The 14,783-nt window shown below is 55.5% G+C and overlaps 2 protein-coding genes across 2 annotated transcripts; one reads left to right on the plus strand and one right to left on the minus strand.

The window, feature by feature from the left end:
* Window positions 1-56: 56 nt before the first annotated feature.
* Window positions 57-2,398, plus strand: B0T15DRAFT_572956 (DHHC palmitoyltransferase-domain-containing protein). Its single transcript, XM_062870913.1, has 2 exons — window positions 57-458; window positions 529-2,398. Exons 1-2 carry the CDS (start codon window positions 260-262, stop codon window positions 2,238-2,240), a joined length of 1,911 nt encoding a protein of 636 aa, XP_062724655.1. The 5' UTR covers window positions 57-259; the 3' UTR covers window positions 2,241-2,398.
* Window positions 2,399-4,512: 2,114 nt separating this feature from the next.
* Window positions 4,513-7,860, minus strand: B0T15DRAFT_491427 (PLC-like phosphodiesterase; the record flags this gene model as incomplete). Its single annotated transcript, XM_062866779.1, has 1 exon — window positions 4,513-7,860. One exon carries the CDS (start codon window positions 7,858-7,860, stop codon window positions 4,513-4,515), a length of 3,348 nt encoding a protein of 1,115 aa, XP_062724656.1.
* Between the last annotated feature and the right edge of the window lie 6,923 nt (window positions 7,861-14,783).

Genomic DNA, 14,783 nt, shown 5'->3' on the forward strand with positions numbered 1-14,783 from the left:
AGCACCGAATTCATTGGCTCATTGGATCCAATGTTGAGGCTGACGGCAGGCGGCTTAGCAGCCCCGGTACCGTGGCTCGCGTGGCTCGCGTTAGTTTGGGGCCCAGCTCCCTGGGATTTCTATTGCGACCTCGTCTCCTTGACAAATTACGAGTTTTACATGCCGTAATTGTGACTGTCACTGAGTTGACGCCTGACGATGGATGGCCGATAGTAACTTTGACGCACCGATACACGGACTGCCGCCGCCCACCAACTGAATGGATGAGACACTGCGGTCGCCGTCTGATCCCGCCTCTCCGAACATGGCCTCGGCTCGCCGCTGGGCGCGAAAGATCGAGCGCTCGTGCTGTACCTGTGCCAAGTACTTCCCGCTCGCCCTCGTCTACGGCCTCACCACCTGGGCAGTCTTCGTGCTGGTCACTCTCTGCTCCAGCCCGACCAAGGTGGCCTGGCTTGGTGAGTGTTCTTTGAGCCGCCGTTTTGCTTGCCCCTATCCCCCCCCCGCTAACCGCTTCTTCTGCTGAAGGCAAGCCGACTGCGCTCGCCGGCGTTGCCCTCTACCTCATGCTCAACTGGTGTTACACCACCGCCGTCTTCACGCCTCCCGGTAGCACCACGAACGATCATGGCTACAGCACGCTCCCGACCCACGCCGCGCCGGCCGCCACCTCCTTCACCGTCAAGTCCAACGGCGAGCTGCGCTTCTGCAAGAAGTGCCAGGCCCGCAAGCCCGACCGCGCGCACCACTGCTCCACTTGCCGCCGCTGTGTGCTCAAGATGGACCACCACTGTCCCTGGCTAGCCACCTGCGTCGGCCTGCGCAACCACAAGGCCTTCCTGCTCTTCCTCATCTACACCACCTTCTTCAGCCTATTCTGTTTCGCCGCGTCGGGCGCCTGGGTCTGGGAGGAGGTCTTCGTCGCCAATGCCACCTACGTCGAGACGCTCATGCCCGTGAACTACATCATGTTGGCCGTCATCGCTGGCATCATCGGCATAGTCATTGGTGCCTTCTGTGGCTGGCACATCTACCTGGCCACCAAGGGTCAAACGACGATTGAGTGCCTGGAAAAGACGCGCTATCTCTCCCCGCTGCGTCGCTCCATGCACCAGACCTACATCAACCAGCACACCCCCGGCCAGGGGGTGCACTTGCCATCCTACGGCCAACAGCTCCTCGATATCCACCAGAACGCCATCCCGGGCGTCACCCGGCCGGAAGAGGGCGAGGAACTCCGGCCCGAACCCTCTTTTTCGCAACGGTATCATGACCTCGAGTCCGGTCCGTCCTCCCCTCTGTCCAGAGGACCGCAGCTGCAAGCCGGTTCGCGCCGCTTCACCTACGATGAGATGGAGCGCTACCGAGCCAGAAAGCGCTACGAGGAATACTTGGACGAGCAGGACTCGACCAAGCTGCCTAACGCATTCGACCTCGGGCCCAAGCGCAACCTGCTGCATCTGTTCGGGCCCAACCCATGGCTATGGGTTATTCCCGTGTGCAACACCACGGGCGACGGGTGGACCTGGGAGCCCAATCCGAAGTGGATCGAAGCGAGGGATAAGCTGGCCAAGGAGAGGTGGGAGCAGGTCCAGCGCGAGAGAGCGGCTGGGTGGGGTGCGGATGAGGATGAGGACGATGACATAACCCCAACCATCTCTGTGTCTACGCCTGAGGGCGGCGCGGGGAGGCATTACCGCCAACCGTCTCAACCTCGACCTCACCCCCGTCCACATCAACCGCTAATCAACGGCACCAGAAATGCGCCTAGCCTATCACCTCTTCCCTCCCCAGGCGTCGCGGGGGCACGGAAAACACCAAGCAAAGCCGACCGCATCCTAGGCCGCGATCCGAACCTGTACGCCGACGGTGTTTCGGGGCAGGGGTCGAGTGAGTCGGTATCCCTGAAGCGACTCAGCCCGGTCGGGAGGACGATTGAGGATGAATTGGACGACATTGATAATGATCTCGAAGATAACGACCGTCACGAAGCCGAAAGACAGCAGCAGCAAACGCAACAGCAGCAGCAGCGAGATGAGGCGGAAAGGAGAGCGTTGAACGTGGTGACCAACGGACGCTGGGGGAGGAGCAGTCCCAACCCTGCGCGTGTTGGGGGCGCCAGCACCTTGTTGCGGGGACCAGGGTCGCCTGGGCTTCTCGGAGGTTCCGCCGCCGGTGATCCTGGGAAAGGAGGTGGACCCTCTCGAGACGGTCTTGATGATGATGATGGGGTGGATTGAGTACCTTAATAATCTAGTGTATACACGAATGCCGTCTTTCCCCCGTCTTGTACTAGCATATTCGGGCGTCTGCACCAGAGATATATGTGCTATCTCTACCTAGGTATACATAGATTTATGGCACTTGTCTACTAGTTAAATCCCCCTACTTGCTTGCATGCTTTGCTTGCCCGCGTATGCGGCAGATTCTCGTCTACAGGAAGGATAACCAAAAGACGAGGTGGTGTGAGTGTGCCGAATGCGTGGTCCAGCTTTGTCCGTCCCGTTGCAACACCCCGTCCCCCACTTTTTCTCAACTGCACATACGTTTGGGTATGTGTTGTTCTCCCTCGCTTCGTCAGAAACATGCGCTCTTTTATAAATGATAAGTCAAGTATTCTGGGTGTTGGCCAGCTTCAGTTACGCCTTCCTTGTCATGCTCCATCCGTCACGGGTAGCATACCGTACCATTGTCGCTCCGTTCTCGCCCTGTAAGAATCTCTAATAAGTTATGTAAGTCAAGGTAAGGGTAAGGTAATAAGTTGGTCCTCCTTTTGTTACGCTTCAGTTGACTAAGGATATGTGGAGGTGGGAGTTCCGATGGACGGTGCCGCAGCGTACCTTAGGCAATGAAGCTGTGCCACGGTAACTACTGTATCATCCCCTACCTAGGTATTTGCTATGTCTCATCCCCTCTCTTTGGGCATTGAACAGGTCTATGTATTGGAATCTGGAATCATGATGGACAAAGGAAGGGGGCAACTGGATCGTCTATATCTGTATGTATATACAGTACATATACATACAGAACACAAATACAGTAGATCCCTGGCTACTTATGTATGTTGCATGATGTACGATATCTATGGGACCTGCTCTGAAGTTTTGGTATCAAAGAACGTGGCCGTGATCGGGTCAATTGCAGATAGGTTGGTCAGTGTAAGGTTCTATTACCGGAGGTTCGGAAGTGTCCTTATGCGCCGATAGACATGGAAACCCCGGCCAAGGCTCGGCCAGGTGTTTTCTGCTCCTCCCGCCGCAGGTAGAATGATGATGTCAATATGAGACGATGATGACAGTCAAAGGAATAGGATTTGATTCAGGATTAATTGCTTACACTGGCGAGATTCAGAAAGGGGGGGCGCTGCCTGACCCTGGCCTTGGGGAGAATATCTCCTTGACGGGCGTAATCATTCACACCATGTAGGCAAAAGCTCATATAAGCAGTCATGAGAGATGACCCCTCCTCTCAATTCGGCAGCGTGAGCTGCTAACTACAGTAGTTCGGTATATAGCCTTTTCATGGACCACACTCCTGGTGGCCACGGATGCTCCCATGCAAGTCAACTCCATGAAACCAATTTGCGAGGCCGAAGAACCACACATTCCCGCAAATCTGTGCCCCGGTGCTTTGCTAAGCAAACTTATGTGATAAGGACAGTGGTTTAAAGATATGATGTGATCAAATGATGGCATCACGCCTTGGCCTTCAGGGTATGCATAATAACAACCGCCAACGTCGCGCCCCCTCAGGAATAACTCACGCACAGAACCAGCCGAGACCGCCTTAAAAACCTAAAACCCGAGTTGATGAATGGAGGTGCTGGCTAGCAGCGACGAGAAGCGAAAGATACGTTGGGGGAGGGGCCCTGCCACGCCCTGATGCTAGACCCAAAACCCCTTTGCAATGCACAGATGGCCAAAACCCCCTTCCAGGTGAACACACTGCCTTCTCCGACCCGATGAGTTGTTGTTTATGCTTCCTTGCCGTCCCTCCCTTGCCCATGTAAAGTCTCACTCGCGGGCGCCACCGCCTCGGCCATCAAACCAGATGGCCGCCATCTCTTGAAAACCAGTGAACACCTTTGGTATAGACAGACACGGAGAGAGATCGACAGAGAGGGGATGAATGGACAAAAGACGAATCGCCAAAGTAACAACAACCGCCGCTTTTTCTTGCTTTCGTACCGTCTATAGCCCTCGCGCCAGTTCGTAAAATGTAAGCCTCGCGATGCGGGTATCAAAGTATCAGAGTTCCGTTCGGGTCGCCAGGACAAGTCGACAATCCATGTAAAGATCCCAAGACCCCTCCTGAAGTATGCTTGCCGTTCCGCGCACCAAAAACGCCCTCCGGTGATCATAAAGGAAACAAAGGGAAATGATGCAAATGATGTTGGTATTGTACATCCATGAGCAAGCCTCCATGTGCAGAAAAAAAGAAAGAAAGAGAAAAAGAGAAAGATAAAAGTACTGCTACAAATATGTCGAGAGATAGGGAATGGAAATGGACGGTTCAAGTCCGGCTGCTGTCCATGCTGGATTTGGGACTCGTGTTTGTCTGGCTGAAGACGTTTCTGCCAATGTTTTTCAATTTCTTGCCATTTGTCGGAGCATCTTCCTGGTATGAAACCATGATGTCGGTGAACGGGCCTATCCAGATCCTGCAAAACAGGGTCGAGAACAGGAAGCGCTCCCCGTCGTGGTTGAGCAGTGGGATCGTGCGGTAGCCTTGCTTGAGGTTACTGAGCTTGGCGGTAAAGGTTGCGAGAGGCGGCTTGTCGTTGTATCCCTTCTCCCCCTTGTCGGCAAGTCTGACGCTGAACCGCACAAAGATCAGGTCCGGATACTTGGTGATGACGTCGAAAAGGCACCTCTCGTAGAACTCGGGGTTGAAGCCATTGTCGCGGACGATCCTGGTGCGCTTCTTGAGCTGCATCTGTTGAGCGGCAGCATAGATGGCCGCGTCCGCCTTGTTCCGCTTGTCGTCCGCCATCAGCACCTCGACCTCGACGTAGGGATCCAGCGTGCGTTTCTCGCCCAGGTTATAGGGACGCATCAGCTGTTGCGCCGAGATGACCTCGATCTCAAAGGCGACCCGTTTCCGCGGGCGCTTGCCCACGCACTCGTCGGGCGACAGGTTGGGCATCACCTGGATCTGCCGTCCCTCGAGCGGCTTGAGGACGTAGCCCGACCGAGCTGTGCCGCCGTCGAACATGGCTTGATTCAACTGCATCCCCGTGTCGAAAGTCTGCCAGTTGAGCGCCGCCATCTGCACTCCGCGCTTCCAGTACAGGAGGGGGTCGAAGTTGCTCGACGATATGCGCCCGCCGTTGGGGTAGACGCGCATCATGTAGCGCATGTTATGGCGGTACAAAGATCTCTTCCCCGACGCCTGTTGGCTCTTCTCTGCGAACGTCTTCTCCTTGAACGAGAAGATGTGGTTGAACTTCCTCGCGTCGGGGCTGTCAAAACCTTCGAAGTGGATCCCCATGCAGTACACGCCCAGTTCGCCCAGGACAGGGTGGATCTTGCTGGTGGCCCTCTTTGCCGTAGCTGCTTCGCCTTCGCTATCACACTCACTGGGGCTGCTGCTGATCGGCTCATGAACCATGCCCTCGGTGATGGTGTTGATTTGTCGGTTGGACCGAGAGGCCTGCGTCGGGCTCAGAAGCGGGCTCGACGGCGCGGGAACGGGCACGTTCTCCATTGTCAGCGCTCGCTGATATGGCGATGGCATGCTGTTGCCGCGCCTCCGGCCGGTCCGCTCAACCACGGTCCTGATCGACTCGTCTGGCTTCTTGACCTTGATGAGGATGCGGTCCATCAGTTCTGACGGTGATGGCAGGCGGTCCGATGATGGATCAAGGGGTGCCCGCACAAGCTTGTCGCCGAAAACCTCAATCATGATCTTGGCCATATTGATCTGCACTGCCGGAGGGCAGCGGACCTCGAGCGATATCCACAACGGGAAGTGCGATTTAGCAAAGGCGTACTTGTTGATCGTCTTGATGACCTCGAGGAACGAGATGCAGGACGTCCACGAGTGGCCGTGCTTGACGATTGGCTGGTTGTCCTGTCCTTCCCAGCAGTCGATTTCGACGCAACGGCAGCCGCGCAGCAGAGCCGTGATGTAGCCCTCGGTGCTCGAGGTGCTAGCGACCTGGCGGCCGAGCAGGTACGTGTTGTGCGAGCTCGAAATGTAGTACTCGTTCATCGGCCGATCCAGGACGTAGCTCTGGGGTTCCCTGGGGATGACATCGTTGGAGGTGGACGTGAGAAAGCCGGCAAAGGCAGCTTCAGACATGATCAAGCCCTCCTCGCCGGCGGTGGCCTGCTTCTCAGCGTCTTTCGCCCTGCCCTTGCGGGAGAAGCGCGCAAAGACGGCCTCCCAAGAGGCCAAGTCGGCATCGACATCCTCGCCTTGCACATGGCGCAAGAAGTGCAGAAACTCGGCTTTCGTCATCCCGACCTCGGGATAGTTCGTATGTGCCTGGTACACGCGACGGATGTCCAAACGGGTGCTCATGAGCCGCACGAATTCTATAAACTCGGCGAAGTTAAGCCGGGATGTTTGGCTTTGTCCAGACGGCAAGTCATCTGAGCTGGCCCCTCTGCCTTTCGCCACGTCAAATGCCTGCCGCAGCTGCTTGGTGGAGACGTGGATGTGAAGGCTGCGGCACACGCGCACGACACCTGAGAAATCAATGTGCTCGTCCTCGGGGGCACGCAACTTTCCCAGCTGTTTGTCCATCTCCATCCCCCAGTAGGCGCGGACGGCTTTGTCATTGAACGACATCAGGCTTGTTGCAAAATCCTGCCGGTGCTTGGAGATAATGTCGAGTGCCTGGACCCACTGCTGGAATGATTCGTCCGTGTCGGCAATGAGGTGTAGCGTCTTGGTGCCCGTCTTGCCCGGAGGTATGTAGATTAGCGAGAAGAATCGAGGCTCTACCGTCTCAGGAAGGCCGGCGTCGAGTCGATATTGCCGGATGTCTTCGGCGGTGCGAATCTCCTTGATGTCATCAATGTACAGGCACTTCGAGGAGGACCGGTTCTTGTCCCACCAGATCTTGCTGAAATCGGGGTCGAGAGATACCGTTATCCTCTTGGTGCTGTTCTTCTTGGTGACCTTGGTCAGGGTCACGCCTTGGCGAAGGGCCAGCGGGATCAAGCCGAAGTCGTCATCTGGGGTTGCATTGCCTAGTGGCCCAACTTCCTGCAGAGACGCATCGCTGCCGAGCCGATCCTCAGCCCAGACATCGTCGTCCGAATCGCTGTAGAAGGTGCTGGGGGTCTCGAACGGTGTCACTGCGTTGCTCATGCTCCCCCTGCGGCGCATCAGGCCTGGCCCAACGCTCCCATCCCGGCTGGGGTTGGTTGACGACGGACGTCTCTTGAAGACGCCGCCGGCTTTGCGAACCGAGTTGGAGGCTCGGCGGGCGAGGCTCATTTTCACGGCCTCGCCCGTAGCCGCCGTGCCGGTGCCCCTGAGGGTTGGCTGGCTCAGGGAGGATGCACTGGTCCTCCTGGTTAGCTGAGAAGCAGCCGGATCTGTCGGCTGTCTGGCGCCGACAGGCTCTGGAAGCTGGAAGGGGGCAGCCAATGGTTCGATGTCGTCGAGCCCCTTGTCAGGGAAAGACACGAGCGTCTCGGGCGATTTTTGGAGTGAGCTTGCCGTGCTCAGGCCCGATTCGAGAGTCAGGACCGATTGTGCCGGCGACGGGTGTTGATTGAAGGCGGGCGAGGCCGAGGAGTTGCTGATGGCTGAGGGCGGTACAACGACGACCTGGGTCTGCACGCCCAGGTTCGTCTTGACCTCGCTTGGACGCGTGCGCCACGTCTGAGGCGGATCTGACGCCATGGTTAAGGTGGCAGGGGCTAGGGGGTAGTCCAGCTGGATTGAAGTACTCATAGTTGCTTGTAGATACGAAACACAACACACGCAGGTTGTAGCGTTGTGTCAATGGATGTGCCGAGCCGCCCTGGCGAGCCTGGGTCTGAAGGTGGAGCGCCACGGCCGCTATAAGAGACGTGTCGGTTATGCGGGACGAAGCGCCTTTTGCCGCATTTTTCGGGTTTCTGTCTGATATTCGAATCTCCTGTCCGGAAGATAGGGGATGTGGATCAGTTATAGACAACGTTCCTGGCAGAGGCGGGTCCCCGGGGGAGGAAGGTGTCACGCCTTGTAGGCAGAGAATGGCCGGCCGGAGCCGCAGATGCAAGGCGATGAATGACCACCGAGAGTCAACGCGAGATCAGCACGTAACAGGCGCACCCGAGCCAGTCGGACCTGTCGTCGTGCAGCAGGTGTACCCGCGGGTACAGGTACAGAAAGCAACCCAAGGTACCAGAGATGTACGACTTGCCCCGTCGATTATTGGCGCCGATGGTCCAGGAATGGCCCGTGTGGTGACAGACCCCGGGTCGACCACGGCAGAATGATGAGGTGGCAGGCCGTATGCAAGTGGCTCTATTAGGGCATCCCAGGATGCCGGTTCGGGGGGGAAGGGGTGTAAGGACGCAGTTCGGCGGTCCACCAAAACCAGGCGCAGAGCAGCACTCCAGGAAAAGGGGAAAACGATGTCCTTCCCGGTGCCGCCTCGTCGATTGGATGGATAATAAGGCAGCCTCCCGTATATCCTTGGCTGCAGGCTGTCGCTCGCGTTAGGATGAGTGACGTCTCCGGGAGTCGCAACGAGTTCTTAGAGAGACTGGCGGCTTGGCAGAACAGCCCAACACACTTTTTGCAGGACTGTGAGAAGGCTCTCTCTCAGCCCGGCGCAGCAAGCGGATGAAAGATTGGCGAGAACCCCGGTTTGGCAGGGCCTTCTGCTGCCCGGCGCAGATCCAGCTGAGGTTTGAGGTGTGGCCGATGAGCTCTAATATGACTAAGGCACGCCGGCATGCGACATAGGGCCGCAGCTTGGCTATGGAGAGCTCAGTATCGAGTGGTCGATCCCTGCGCGATTGCGTTTTGCCGATGTGCGCGTAGCAATGATAAGACTGTGGGCACAATTGCGGTTCGAAAGGCTGGCTTGATCAAGGATATGGCGTGCGTGCAGCTGCAAACTTTATTTCAATGGTGGTGGGTGGTGAGGTGGGCGGTGGATGGCAGGTCCTTTTGTGTTGCTGTGTCCATAAAGTGTAATTCCCCGAAATTATCAGTGCGCACGATGGTATGGATGGTGCGGGAGTCATTGCCAGGACAAGGGAGGGTGGTGGGTTCAGCAAATCCATCCCCTGCTGGGCAAGGAGGAACAACGGCGAAGGGAATTGTCATTCCACGTCCCTCCCTAGTGTAGGTACTTAATATATATGGATCATACCAACAAATACAAAATCCAAGGAGATTCCCAGAGTGTGTTAAACGCTGCTGCGGCTGCAAAGCGTGCCGTATACCGGTAATTCTTGGCAACCCTTATGGAACCTGTAGGTAAGTACCGTAAAGTAGTAACGAAGAGGACCGGGTTCCGGGCGCTTCCCTTCGTCCCCCCCAGTAACGTTACCCTCCGGCGGTGGGAGCAATACCTACACCGCACCTTCCTGATGCACGTAAGATAGGTACCTTGATTTTGTACTTCGTACAAGCAATACGGCTGTTTGTTGGTGCTCTCCCAACTCATACCGCCGGTTGCTACTGGGAACCCTAGTTTCAGTTGATATGCAAGGGGTTAACGTTATAGAGAAGAAGCAATGAAAATGGAAAGGAAAGTTGAAGACGTTGGCAGTTCACATTGGGTATACCACACGCAAATTTTCGCCGGGCGCCAATGATTGGGCTTGTCGTGATGTTCTGTACAATACAGCGCTAACGAGGTATTCATGTATTACCTATACGCGATCTGTAAAAACGTTGGCACCGGGCGCCGCAGGACGGCTCAACTGCGAGGTGAGCCAATCGCGAAATACCGTATCATTGCTATGTAACTTACAAAGCCGTCATGCTACGTGTCATGCTTATAATTTATTGATGTTATCCCTTTTTATATGCAGGTTTCTTACAGCCGCTTAAAATCTTAGTATAGCATACGAATACAGGTGATTGTACTGTATTGTACACGTGTAGTACGGATTATAGTATGTTGGTATTCCGTACTGTCACAGTATTCTGGCTCCGCAGAGGGCTCCATAACCCCCTCCCCTTCCATTCGCTGGCCTTCTCCCGCCAACGGTTGATGTGGGATGGGCACACGGGATGAGATCATCACCGAGAGACAGGAATTTTCTGTGGGTCAACTTTGGGCGGAGCAAATTCCATCGAACCTGCCATATCCGGGCATGTCGGAATGTCCAGCAGGGGGTGAAGCATACTGCAAAGCACTGACAAGGTAGTAGCAATCTCTCCATAGTGTATCAACTGTTTCCAGCACATTCGTCGGTTCAGAACATCTGCGCAACGGAGTTGGCTGTCAATTTCGTTGTCATTGCTAGCTACTGCATGCAGTGTGCTATATAAAGAGTGTGACAATTCTGCTACTGTTGGGTGTTATGCAGACGTATGTCTGTTTCCTTGGTGCTCGAACCCCGCTACCTCAAGTACGTAGGCGGCCGCAGTAGGTGCCCTCCTTCGATAAGCGGGCGCTGTGTCCGCGAGTTCCGGTTTGTCTTGACCTTGACGGATCATTCTCATCCATCGCGAAACTGATATGTGTGTGTACATGCATACGGATATGTGCATCCAAGGCGAGAGCTACTGTGAGGAGTGTACACTATGTTCTTGTTGTGGACGACAAGGGACAAGGGAAAGCGGATCCGAGCTGCTGGGTGGTTTTTGTGGAAACGCAGCCTTGCTTAATCCCTGTCATGCTACTCCCCAGTCCCCACATCATCTCGCTCGGCGCCAGGGCTTCACCTGTCCCGCAACTCGCCCGCAAACACGATGATCGTTCTCAGGCACTAACGCTAGCCGCCCGATCCGGGCAGCCGTTGGCTGGTGGAATGAATTCTATATCAGTTGTCACATGTACGAAGCCAAGCTGGTAAGTTGTATTTTTATAGTGTGTATGTACTGTATAATAATCACTCGGTACCTTTACGGCTATAGACCGTCTAGATGCCCGTGTATCAAGAAGCCAGCGACTCGGCTCTTACACGGAAGTGGTAATATACGCTGGTAGTATGGCATTCCACAGGCAGTACGGGCCGACCCCTCAAGTTCGTTAGTTTGAGACAGCTCCCTTGTCGATAACAAACTTTCAAGGGTTAAAGCTGTATTCCACTGCTCAGGTCCGGCTTTGCAGTCTACTACGTATGGGGAGGCAGGGTGCTGACATTCCCGTCTCGGATCGGAGGTGCCAGCCCAGATCTTGGGAACACAATCCCGGGCATCACTGTACATAATACTACGAGTCCGGACATCTGGTAGTGAAGTTACTTGTGCACTAGCCAGTATGGTATCTCATTGCAAAGCCTCCTTCTCGGCAATTTGCTATCCAAGATCACAACGTACTTAAGGGTAACGCACAGTACACATTCCCGTGGCATGGATTACCGAGTAGGGGGCAATTGTGTATTGTGCGTATAGTATCTTACGTATCCCGTACATACATGGGCACAGTTGGATACCTTGCCCACCACGGCTACACTTCTCGATTACTGGGCGGACCTCCAGTTACCCAACAGTTGGCAATTCGGATGCCGCCAACGGTGATCCGCCCCTTGCTATTTCGCCGGGACAAGTGACATCTGCACAATCGAACGATCAACGTGAAGATCACGTTCCTGCAAGCCCCAATCGTGTTGACCTTGACTGTCTTTACTCTAGCCTCAGAAACACTGCCTTTCATTCCTTTCATCAGGCCGCAAACAGCTCGAGCAATCACACTCGGTGCAACCTGCTGGCACCGCCTGTATCCATATCAGCGGTTGATTGGACGCCCGGATTCGTGATTGTTTTTGTGCGGCCTGAGCAAGGGTCGTCCGAATTCGTCACGAGGACGGAAATCTAGCATTCTGGCGCCGTATTTCCGGCAGCAGCGCCATGATAACCCCGCTGTCGAGTGCGGCCGCAGGGGTTAGATCTTATCCACCCCGCCCAATGCCCGAAGGTTGGTGCCATCTCGGCAGACCTATTTCCAGCAACCCGAATGCCGTCTTTTCCAGTAGGTCACTGGGCTGCTTACTTCGACAGCAATTTGCACGGAACCTAGCCATTGCAACTGGGAGATAACTTACTCTGATGCCTAACCTCTCCCGGGAAAACAACAGCGGGAAAGTAGGGCAGACGATACAATCTCCGAGTGTATCCACGTGCTCATCCCTGGACTCATCCCTGACCCCGCACAACTCTGTTGCTGCCAGATGCCAGGCTGAAATCTCTCCTCGCGCAGATCCAGCATCAAAGACAAAGGAGGGTTTGCCAAATTGTCCATCCCTCAGAGCCCGACGAATCCCGATCCGCTTCCACTTGATATTGAGCTTGGTGCCAAACACCGCCATCCGATTCCTACAATATATTCCCGCTCTGACTGGCCCTCGCTCCAGAGGCCCACTGAGGATCGGCGAGAATGGCGTGTTAGGCGCCGTTGCCTTGCCCTGTCTGTTTCATGTTCCGCAGTTCAGGGTCCCAGGCTTGGGATGACGTCTGGTCTGATGGCAACAGAGTCATCAGTCAGCTCACACCGCTTTCCGTGCTACACAGTAGACACCCTCTGTGCTCTATCCAATTCCGTCGTTGTCCCGGGGACCACAAGATCCCATACGTTTGTACCTACCTCCGGCAACCCCGACAAAGAGCAAGGGGAGACACATGTCCCACTGGCCCTCACACCCGGCAGATTGCCGAGACGAGCGGCCTCTTCCAACTTGGGCAGCTCTTCGATCGTCGATACCTACCGGCCCCAGTCTACCCCTGAACGGCTCAAAGGCGCAACTTCATCCCGTCGAAACACCGGGACATTCTATGGCAACACCGATCCAGGACGACTCAGAACACCGCCCGAAGCGGTAGCTCGCTAAAAGCTATGGCATCCTATCTGAACCGGTCTGGCCAACGACTTGCTTTCCAAGGGGTTCCTCCTCCTTTGCGGCATCGGATACTCGTTTCGCACGGGGTGCCGAGCGAGCAACATCTCCGCCTCAGAAGCGCCGGCGCGAGCGGGATGCTGCCGGTCCGCGAGACGCTGTGTAGAATGCCTACTGTGGTAGGGTAAAAGTAGGTGCATACCGGACGCAGCTGTCGCCACACGGCAACTTGACGGGAGGGGCCGCTGCGCGCGTCGTCTTGATATCTGCAGGTTACAGGTGTGTTTCCTCATATCGCGGGCCAAGAGGAGAAGCGGCAGCATGCGCCTTGATCGCTTGTAACCTCGCGGAACGCTCTCCAGCTTCCCCCCGCGCTCGCCGGCCGCGAAATCTGCAACGCAACTCTATAACTCTACTTTATCAGGAAGCGAGCCGTCTTCGGCCGACGAAGCTTGGTCATTTCCCGGTGATCTTTGCCGCGGAATGGGGCTGACTACCATCACCTATGAGCTGATGCTCGTAGGACGACCGGCAAAGGCGCCGATCAGCTTCAGATACCGAGTGTCAATCTGGCAAAGAACGTGAGATCCAGGTGGACGCGCGATTGTATCCCAGTGCCCAACGAGATTCATCTCCCGCGATTGCCTGCGATGCCACCCCGCGAGACAGCAATCTCACTATGATGCTGTCGAGATACAGTAGCTTGACATCAGGGATCAACTAGAACTGCTACAATCTAATTGACTGTAGCATGCCACGGAGGGGTTCTCCAGGATCCTGACGAAGGGTTGCAATGATATTCGTCAAAATGGGGTTCCTCCCCGCAGACAGATAGAGGAGACAGACAGACAATGCGCTCGCTGCAGACAGCTCAATCAGGCAGCAGTACGTGGTCACGAGCTACCTATAGCCCTGGCGTCTTTCCTAGCGAGCTACGTGGCCTGCGACTCTTTGCGAGCCAAGCCGTGTCGACCACACTAATAAGGTGCCGTAGTTATGCACCATCGTGATAGGTAGTTGCGTGCCGGTAGTGGTGTATTTTGCGCATGTAGGTATGTGAGATGCAGCAGCTCGTATTGGCAGGCCTTGGCATAACATGGAAACAAGGGAAGGTCCTTGAGAAAACATCGGCCGCGTCTATTTCAGTACGGATACGCCGCCTATTTTTCCCTTGAAAGGACAAGTTATCAATCAGAAGGCGGCCAACGATCAGTATCCTTACAGGAAGACCCCCATTATGCCCCCCGCGACCCTTTGGCTTGCAGTCTGCACATCATTTCCGTTGCAGCGAGCAAGGATAACAAGCGGGGCGGAGGGAGCCGTTTCACCCGCCCGGCGTCACAGTGGACGCCGAGGGTCGACGATGAATTGCATCGAATGCGAAAATGGGCATGATAATCGGAACGTATGTTTCCATACCACAAATTAGATCTCGCGCTGTTTGGGGGGCCTGTTAGACTGGCGTGATTAGAAGTGTTTCCCCAGCCATTTTGATCGTCCATGCTCAAGTCCGTATGTACTACGAGTGGTCGTCCAGTGACAGTCTCGGACTAGCCGATCGAAGGATATGATGCCCATCTCAAAGGTTCAGGGGCACCAAGGTGCCTGTTTCAGAATCCCTTTTCGGGGCCTGTCAGCCCATCTCACCCAGCCCAGCAAGGAGAGCCCTGTGTGCTGCTTGACCAGATGATCGGTAATTGCCCATCATTGTTTGAGAACTCCACCCAATGACCAGTGCGAGTCCGCGCACCCGTCGCGCCGTCTCCAAGCCAAGACGCACGAACCAAACCAACCGAGGGCTGTCTTCTAGAATCCTTCGCT

The sequence above is a fragment of the Chaetomium strumarium genome (genome assembly GCF_033439665.1).
Source record: "Chaetomium strumarium strain CBS 333.67 chromosome Unknown B0T15scaffold_2, whole genome shotgun sequence".
In the NCBI taxonomy this organism is placed as follows: domain Eukaryota; kingdom Fungi; phylum Ascomycota; class Sordariomycetes; order Sordariales; family Chaetomiaceae; genus Chaetomium; species Chaetomium strumarium.

Coding starts and splice junctions, on each gene's coding strand:
- B0T15DRAFT_572956 (XM_062870913.1), top strand. CDS start 260: ATGGATGAGACACTGCGGTCGCCGTCTGATCCCGCCTCTCCGAACATG. Junction 459..528: donor GACCAAGGTGGCCTGGCTTG/GTGAGTGTTCTT, acceptor CTTCTGCTGAAG/GCAAGCCGACTGCGCTCGCC.